At 47.6% G+C, this 9,451-nt stretch overlaps 1 protein-coding gene across 1 annotated transcript; it reads left to right on the top strand.

Annotated features, from left to right (window-relative positions):
- The first annotated feature begins 213 nt into the window (after positions 1-213).
- RNPS1 (RNA binding protein with serine rich domain 1) lies at positions 214-8,881 on the top strand. Its single transcript, XM_066560599.1, has 7 exons — positions 214-305; positions 3,421-3,576; positions 3,853-4,044; positions 5,203-5,305; positions 5,858-6,011; positions 6,472-6,613; positions 7,817-8,881. Exons 1-7 carry the CDS (start codon positions 214-216, stop codon positions 7,920-7,922), a joined length of 945 nt encoding a protein of 314 aa, XP_066416696.1. The 3' UTR covers positions 7,923-8,881.
- The last annotated feature ends 570 nt before the right edge of the window (positions 8,882-9,451 follow it).

The following is a 9,451-nucleotide window of genomic DNA, read 5'->3' as shown; positions in this document are numbered from 1 at the left end:
CCTGAGACAGAGTGGACAAGAATTCACGCGTGGGAGCTGCAGCCTGCTGGGTTATCAAGCTCTTAAAGCCCAGAGCTGAAGCCCCAGCCGCTACTGCCATTGCTATGCAGGACAGGGTTTGCAGGAACCTTTATTCCAGCGTGGGGTAGCAGCACATTCACCCAAGCCCGCTCCTCTTCGCTTCAGGCGCTTCCGCCCGTCCCGCCCCCCGCTATGACGCCATCGCCGCGCGCCGGCACTGCCCCTTCCCGCCCGCCAGCGTCACTCTCGCGCGACGGGCGCGGAGCGGCGGCGGAGGCGAAGATGTGAGTGCGGGGCGGGGGCTGCGCCATCCGTGTCCATCCGGCCGGGCCGCGGCCCGACCGGCCCCTCCGCCGCGCGGGGCGCCGAGGGGAGCGCGCTGGGGCCGCCGAGAGGCGATGGTGGCGCGAGGGTCAGGGAAGGGGCCTCGGAGCCGCGGCCTCCCGTGGCCGGAGGCGGAGAGGGCAGGGGAGGGAGGGCCGGGGCGGGGCCGGCCGGGGAACTAGGCCCGGGTGTCGGCGCCGCCGCGGCCCGGCCTGCGGGAGGAGCGTTGTGCGGGCCTGAGGGACGGGTTGCTGTGCTGATCTCGCGGCTCCCTGCCCCACTGCTATACCGGACCCACGGCGTGCGGATCTGGCTGCCTGCGCTTCGCCGGCCGCGGAGCTGGGCCTAGCGGCCGTAGAGGGCAGACAGGTGCCGGGCGCCGAACCCTCCACACACCAGGAATTCTGCCGGTTTGCAACTGAAGACCTGGAGCAAACTGTCAGTAAAGGACTCGCCTATAGCTTTACGGGAAGCCTGAGGGCGAGCGAGTTTGCTTCCTTTACCACAGAACTGCTGCTCTGAGTGTGTAAATTTTGTCTCTAAAGCAGAAGCGTGTGTGAGATGGACGTTTGGTTTGTGCCGATTGCTCTTTAGACTTTGTGGTTTTGGGTGGATGCCCCTAAACCAGCTATTTTTTAGCGAGTGAGAGGTTTTTGATTGTAAAGAAGAAGCATGTCGCTTAGAAATGCAATGTTGTTTAGCCTTGTGTGAGGACTGTGATTTATTTTTTCCACGTTTTCCAGTGAATGCCTGAACTTATACACGTGAAAATGCTCACAAGGTACGGTGAGGTTTCCAACTAAAGTGAGTTTGGCCAGTGGCATTCCTGAGAAAGGATTAAAACCACTAGTTAGTTTGGAGACTGCTTATTCGGTGCATCATTTGGTGAATGTTCCAAAGCCGTGTGGCTGATCTGCCTGGTAGGTGCCTGTCCCAAGGAGCAGTAAGCAGTGAAACCTGAAAGGAGATTGTATCCAGGTGGGGGTCAGGCTCTTCTCCCAGGAAATGGGCAACAGGACAAGAGGACACAGACTTAAGATGCACTGGGGAGGTTTAGATCAGTTAAGGAAGAAAGTCTTCACAGAAAGTGCAATTGGGCCCCTAGAAGGGAATGCCCAGGGAGGTTGTGGAGTCACCATCCCTGGAGGTGTTTATAGGAAGTGCTGCATCCAGTCTTAGTGCTCTGGTCTAGTTGACATGGTGGTGTTGGGTCAGAAGATGGACTTGATGGTCTCAGAGGTCTGTTCCAATGTAATTGATTATGTGATTCTATTTCCTGCCTCAGCAGCAGGCTGGGTAACAGCAAACATGCTGGTCTTTATCTGTGTTTCCTTTTCTCTTCTCCCAGAAGGGGTAAAACCTGACTCTTGAGTACTAACAGTTTTGTATGCTGATAACATCATGAGTTTGATAGTCCACAGGTGCCGGAGGAGCTGATGTGTAGGCAGACATAAGCCAGACCTGGCTATGGGATATTTAGAAGAAGAAAAATGGGCTCTGGGGTGACCTAATTGCAGCCTTCCAGTACCTGAAGTGAACCTGTAAGAAAGATGGAGAGAGACATTTTACAAGGGCCTGGAGTGCCAGGAGAAGGGGGAACGGCTTCCCACTGACAGAGGGCAGGTTTATATTAGAGATTAGATACCCTGTGAGGGTAGTGACGTCCTGGCCCAGGATGCCCAGAGAAGCCCCCATCTCTTGAAGTATTCAACGCCAGGTTGGAGCAACCTGGTGTAGCGGAAGGCCATAGCTGGGGCATTGGGAAGTGATGAGTTTGAAGGTTCACACCATCCCAAACCAGTCAGTGATTCTATGATTTTATGAAAGGAAAATCTTAGGTTTTCTGGTCTTGTGAAACCAGGAACCTGTCTGTTCTGTACCACCCAGCTGGGCTCATGCAGTAGCTTTATGAACTGCATCTGCCTCAGACCTTGCACTGGAGAGGCACAGAGCTGGATAGAAATGTCCTAAAGCTGAGTGACATACACAGGTTTGCTTATCTTGGCTCCCTTTGCAACGCCCATGGGACAGTCTGCTTTCTTCCTGCCACTGGTGCTAGAGGAGACATTTCCTTTCCCAGCAACTTCGGCCAGTAGCACATCTGTGGTGTGGGTTTCCTGTCCTCCATGCAGAAAGGCCACGGGTCTTTCTTGGTTTCTGCAGGGAGCTGGGTTTGTGAATATTCATTTGTGTTGTTTCCTGCAGTTGGTGTATTAGGGAAAACTGTGAAACTGAAAATCAGGAAAGCAAATTTGGCTGTTCAAAAGTAATCTCTTTCCAGCCATACATTTAATTGCAATTCAGAGAATAAAGTAATTGCTTACCAGAAGCACAGAAGCAAAACCAGTGTTGGATGCTGTGAGCTGTTGAAGTTTTTTTCTTGTTCGCTCAGTTTGCCTGTGATGCATGTGGGGATGGAGATGTTTCCAGCATCTTGCATTGCAGTGTGTGTTTGGTGCCGCTACAGATAAGGCTGGCAGCTCCAACACACTTCTATTCATTCCCTGAACATTTAATTCCTTGGTAGTTGAAGGTGTCATATTCCTTTATAGGTTATTAAAATATTAGAGGCAGGTCTGTAATGCCGATTTCAAACAATCTCCATAGAATAATCAAAATGTTACATGTTTATAGATGTTGCAGATTTTGTGATTGGATGCAGCCCTCATATAGTAAACATCTGGAAGTCAAATAATGCCCAGCATTTCAGTGCTAAATAGAGAGATGTTAAATCTGTCTCCTTTTGGATCGAGAGCAAAGAGAGAACTGGTTCTCTGAATCTAAGAGTTAAAAGTGAGATGTGAAACATGAGGCCCATTCTGCCACTATGGATATCTCTGAAGGGGAAAAGGAGTTACCAGGATTAAAAAAGAAGAGCTTGCTAGAACTTTTTCTAAAGTGTCTGGAATTGCCTAATGCTTTAACTCCACAATTTCAGTAATCCTCAGTTACATTCAAAGTTCAGTGTTTTTTGTTGCTGTTCTGTTCTATATTTGGGTGTGGGGCTTTTGTTGTCTATGTTTTTTTTTAAATTAAGCAATTAAAAAGCTTGCTTTCTGCAATTTGTTGTTAAAGGGCTCCCTCACCAACCAAGCGCAAGGACAGGTCAGAAGAAAAATCGAAGGACCGGTCCAAGGATAAAGCAGCTGCTAAGGAATCGAGTGAAAAGGATCGTGGTCGGGACAAAACACGCAAGAGACGCAGTGCTTCCAGTGGGAGCAGCAGTACCAGGTGGGTACTTTTATGGGAGTATCAAATGACAGCATTTTCAGAAATCAGTAGCTTTGTTTGTGGTAGTCTTGGGCCTGTTGAAAGCTTGTGTTGTGTTAGTCACTGTTTAATTTTTGTCTAACTTGAGAGGGTTTATATTTTATGTATGAATTTCTTTGGTTCTCTGGTGAGCTGTGGAGTTTCAGTCACAGTTACTGTTTGTAATTGTCAGAAGTTTCTCAGCCATTGTTTTTCTAGGTATTCCACTAATTTTTATTCTTCTCCCCCTTGAAAAAGATCCCGTTCCAGCTCAACTTCCAGCTCAGGGTCCAGTTCCAGCACTGGTTCTAGCAGTGGCTCAAGTTCCTCTTCTGCCTCTAGCCGCTCTGGGAGCTCCAGCACCTCGCGCAGTTCCAGTTCTAGCAGCTCTTCTGGCTCTCCCAGTCCTTCTCGACGGAGACATGACAACAGGAGACGGTCCCGCTCCAAGTGAGTTTTATTTGTCTTCTAGGAATTGCCAGATGTTAACGTTAATTCCATGTAGAATGCAAGATTGTGATCAGAACAGATTGTTCTCTGAAGACCACTTGCTTTCTCCATAATTTAGAGATGTAAATTTTATTAGAATGGATATGCTCTGTTTCCTTAGAATTCAAACATACGCCCTGTAGGAACAGAGGTTAAAAACCTAATTTTTAATAGTTTAAAAATTTTAAATACTACATTTTTTAGAGGTGGTTTTAATCAATGTTTCCTTAGTAGTATGGGTCTAGATCAGAGTAAAGCTGTTCAATTCCTGTAAACTACAGTCATGACTAACAAAAAAGTCAGGGCTAAAACCAGCATATATGTGTACATATGTATATTTATATTCTTATTTATGAAAAATAAAATAGGAAGGAGGGCAGAGGAAGCCCCTCTAAGGGTAACACGGGAATCAAGCTATCTTAATGTCTGTACAGTTCTTCCTTTGTGTAAGGCGATGAAGGCTGATAAAAATCTGTGTAAGGCTGTGTGGATTTTTAGTATCACTCAACTGATGGACTTTAAGATTAGGAAGAAGCATAAACATAAGTTTTCTACATACTGTTTTTTTAATAGATAAAAGTTTCATTTCAGATTTTTTTTAACTGCAAAGGCATTGTGATATGCAGCTAATTTTAAATAGATTTGTTTACATTTTTGGACCTCTGTAGTCAATGGAAGATACAGAAATGCAAATAGTTGAATCTGTTTATTGTCTGGTTGTGGTATGCTGTGATCTTTATGGCCTTATTTTGCCTCTTCAGTTGTTGAGGCAAAGAATGTTTTTGTGTTTACAACTGGGAAATGCTTTAGCTATGACCACAACTTCATAGAAGTGCTTGCTAAATTTTGTGTTTGTTACCCTAGTTGCAGTGAAGTTAAAAATTTGCAAAAAAAAAAGGTTCTCAAATTTCAAAAGGTTCTAAAGCAAAAGCAGACAAATGCAAGTCCTGAGGTGTTTCTGAGTGGAACACCCTCTCCACCACCCCAACACTGTAACTTCTTCAGGACAAAGATCCCCTTCAATAAAAATGGTATTTATAATTATGTGATAATGACTGGCTTAGGTTTTGTCCTGCATGTGCCCTGAAAGCTGTAAATGTTTTCTGTTGTCCAAATCAGGTCCAAACCACCCAAGAGAGATGAAAAGGAAAGGAAGAGGCGGAGCCCATCACCCAGACCCACAAAAGTGCATGTTGGAAGGCTCACTAGAAATGTGACAAAGGTAATAATGGCATGTTCCCTTGCAGTCAAGCATTTGTGTTCTTCTATGAGAATGTGTGAGTTGCTCTTTCAAAGCTCTCTGAACCTTGGTTACTAGTGAGTTGCCAAGGTGTTGCTGTTGGATATTGTTTCTTTGTGTCCAGGTTGATCAGTGAGGAAAATTTTCATATGATTTTACTGAGTCAAATACCATGAAGCATTCTGAGAAACTGTAGTGCCTAAGAAGTCTGCCTGTTTTGTCAGTATTCCAGACCTTATATTCTGCTGTACTAGGAAGAAAACTATAGAATTTGGGACAACAGCTGAAATTACCTTGGAGGTATAAAGGATATTGGGCAGTTCTTTATAAAGGATCTGCAGAGAGCTGGGCTGGCTTGAGTTGTCTTTGCTAGAATGTAGTTTAAAGGTCTTCAGGGGTAAAAAGTTTAGGCTGCTGAAAAAATGATGTGCTGTGGATTTACTGCTCTGTGCCAGCCAGGCCTGGCTGGTGAGTGGTGAGTGTGCTCTGTGTTCATAACGCTTGGTCTCTCTCTCTCTCTCTCTCTCTCTACAGGATCACATCATGGAAATTTTTTCCACTTATGGAAAGATTAAAATGATTGACATGCCAGTCGACAGGCTAAACCCACATCTCTCCAAAGGTTATGCTTATGTGGAGTTTGAAAACCCAGATGATGCTGAGAAAGCCCTGAAACACATGGATGGAGGTAGGTATTGATCTACAAGGAGCCTGTGGGCTTTAAAAAAGCTTCAGAGTAGATGGATTTGATCAGAAAATGAGTTAGAGGTGATTGGGATGTCTTTGGTGAGCAGATATAAAGTACTGTCAGTTTTCAGCCCAAGTGGCTTTTGTGAGGTTCAGGACAGATCCAAGAAACCACAGAACTATTAAAACTAATCTTTTTTTCAAAACAGTGAAAAAATAATTTTAAGCTTATATGAAAACCTTTCCAGGTTTACATCTGAACTGCAGTTTGGTGGGATTAGATAAAGAAGTCTAATCGGTATGAGGACTATGTCATAATAGCCCCTGAGCAGGGTGTGGAGCTCCGTGGGCTGGTCCCACTTCAATTGCTTCTGACAAAGCAGTGAGTTGCAGTAATATGATGTGTATATGTTAGGTTGAAAAATACTTACTTCTCCCTATTTCTGTGATGCCCTAAACAGGCCAGATTGATGGTCAGGAGATCACAGCCACAGCTGTGCTGGCACCACGGCCTCGACCACCTCCCAGACGCTTCAGCCCCCCCAGGAGGATGCTGCCGCCGCCGCCGATGTGGCGCAGGTCCCCCCCTCGCATGAGGAGGAGGTGAGAGCTAGGACAAGGCTTTTCTTTCTCAGTAGCAACTCATTATTGCTGGAAGACTTGGCATGGGGACAATTCTGTTGGACTTCCCTTTCCCCTGCAAGTGACAGTAACACATTTTGGGCATTGGTTGAACCTGGGTTGCAGTTCCTAACTCATTAGCTCCAGAGTGCCTGCTCTGGTCTGCACCCTGATCACAGTCTCTGGGAAAGGTCTCACCCTTCCCAGCCTGTTCTGTGGAGTGCCTTCTGCATAAAGGCTTCAAGATGAAATGGGAACAGACTTTGGCTGACAGAACACTTGTGGCAGGCTGTGCCAGCTTCTTGTTTCTTGGAAGCCGTTGTACCTCCTTCCCTCCCTTATTTCTGAATGGGCACATGACCAAAAAGCAGTCCTGTGTCAGGTGAGTGGAGTACACTGGCCCTAAGGTGTGATCTGATAGTTGTACAACTTGGAGCTGCCTGATTGTGCTCAGGAAAGTTCTGAGTCTTTGGTGTTTACATATGTTCAAAATATTTTACTTGTCAGTAGTAACTTGATTGCTGAACAGCTTTCAGCAAAGGTTTAAAAATGAGCAGTAGTTATTGTGGCATAAGATCCAGGAGGCTTCTTGGTGCTCCTTTAAACACACCTTTTGCTGAGATCTCATAGATGCAGGTTTGCCTCCTTTGTAATCTTTCCTACTCCAACTTCTACTGTCCTGTTAGCTCTGCTAGTATTCTGTGCCTGGAACTTCTGTCATAGCAGTAGCTATACTGACATGACTGTTGGTTGTAGTACTGAGAAGCTTGAAGCTAAACTACTTCTGGAGTAAGCTTCCTCTAAGGAGCTTCCTTGTAATTTGAAAGGATTTGGGTAAATCCTTGCCCTGAATATCACTCTTTCAGGAGTCAAAGATGACTTCAGGTGAAGGAGGATCTGATGTTGGATCTGAGTTCATTTTCCTTGAGGAAGGAGATAAGTTTCTTGTCTGTTGTTCAGGTATTAATAATTTTTTCTGGTTCCTTAAACAGAAGGAGGATAGCCAGAATAGTCCTGCTGTGTCCTCTATGGAGCTGTGTTTTGCTCAAGCTCTTTTCCCATGGTGTGTGAGGGATTTTGGCAGGAGTCAGGGAAGTGTTTTTAAAAATTTGGTAGCTGAGCTGACCAATTACTTGAACCTGTTGCTTGTCTCCTAACGGAAACTTTCTCCTCGTTCCCTGCCAGGTCCCGCTCTCCTCGGCGCAGGTCCCCTGTTCGCCGGCGATCCCGATCCAGGTCTCCCGGACGGAGGCGCCATCGCAGCCGCTCCAGCTCTAACTCCTCAAGATAAAGCAAAAGGACTGGACAGCTTTTTACTTTTTAACTTAAATCCCATCAGATGGAATATTGTACCTTTTTTTTATAATGAGTCTGGGTGAGGAGGAGTGAGAGATAATCCTGGCAGTGAAGGCAGTGTAAGAAGAGAGAACACCAGTTCCTGGCCAGTAACCTTTGCTGTGAGGCTTCTGGATTCCTGGCATAGAATTGAAATTATTTAAAAATGGCTTTGATTTTAAAGGCTGAAAAACCATCTTTTCCAGATAGAGGGAGGGAAAAATGTTTCAGTCTGTCTTTCTCCAGTTAGCAGCTGCTGCTTGGTGATTGTAAACGTTTAGCACGCTGTACAGACCAGCATGTAAATCTTGAGCCAGTTCAGAACCCCAGTGAGTAAGGCAGTGAGCCACATACCTTGATCTCCAGATGCCAGCACAAGAGTTTATCAGGGCAGCTGGAGCCCAGACCTGCTTGAGACTTAATACAGAATTGCTTTATTGCGGTTCCCCTGGATGGTTAGTTTCTGCAAAGTTTTTCTGTAATGCTTACACCAGGCAATCATCACAGAAACAATGGTCCAGCCCAGTGAACATGACGCTATAAAAAAGCGGAAAGCCTAAGAAATGTTTTGTACCTGCCCCCTTAAGTGATTCTTTCACCTTTTTGTTGAGGGTATTGGTAAAAACTTCCTACTCAGCCCACAGTGAAACAGTGTGCTTTTACAAATCCCCAATGAGTGACTGAGCACCACCCCCTTGGAAACTGCAAAGCAGAGAGGGAGGCTCGAAGCCATGATGCTGGCTGGATTAACTGGGGTTCACAGAGGGAAAGGCAAAGAATTTACCACCCGTTGTACAGTCGATACTATACAGATTTGTTTTGTTTTGTTTTGTATAACTTTGTATCCTTTTGGGCCATGTTGTGTTTGTACCTGTGTAGGACAAGCAGTTATAAATAAAGCAGTAGGGTTGAGAAGGGCTGTGCCGCCTCGCTGCCTTACGGTGCGCAGGGCGGGGCTGTTCGGGGGGCGGTGCTCGTGCCCCTTCCGCGGGCTGGCGCCGCTCATTGGCTGCGGTGCAGGGCGGGCGGAAGCGGGGCCGCTGAGCGCTCCCCTCGGCGCCATGGCGGCGGCGCTGCCGCCACCGGGGCCGCCACTCGCTCTCGATCTGGGGCTGGAGTCCGTCCTGCGGGAGGCCGTGGCGGCTGTGGACCGGGCTGGGGAGGGGTTGGTGGCGGCGCTGGGCGCGGTACGCGCCGCTCTGGCGGCAGCGGGCGGCCCAGCCACCCTCGGGGAGCGGGAGCGGGCGCTGTTCGGCGCTCTCCTGCGCAGACTGGCTCGGGCACCTGGTGCGGCGCGGCCCGAGGGCCTGTGGCAGTGCTGTTTCCTGGAGGGCCCGCCCGGCCTTGTCCTCTGCGTCTTGCTGGAGGCCCTTGGCTCTGCGGGGTCAGTCCGCTCCCCGGGGCAGGCGGGCGGGGATCCCCAGGGCTGGTCTCGGCGCGCAGCAGGGATGTCTGGGGGGTGCCTTTCAGCTGGGCTCAAGTGCG

This window comes from Molothrus aeneus, chromosome 16 (genome assembly GCF_037042795.1).
Source record: "Molothrus aeneus isolate 106 chromosome 16, BPBGC_Maene_1.0, whole genome shotgun sequence".
Lineage (NCBI taxonomy): Eukaryota > Metazoa > Chordata > Aves > Passeriformes > Icteridae > Molothrus > Molothrus aeneus.
The sequence above is the reverse complement of the archived record's forward strand: the minus strand, read 5'-3'. Positions and strand labels throughout refer to the sequence as shown.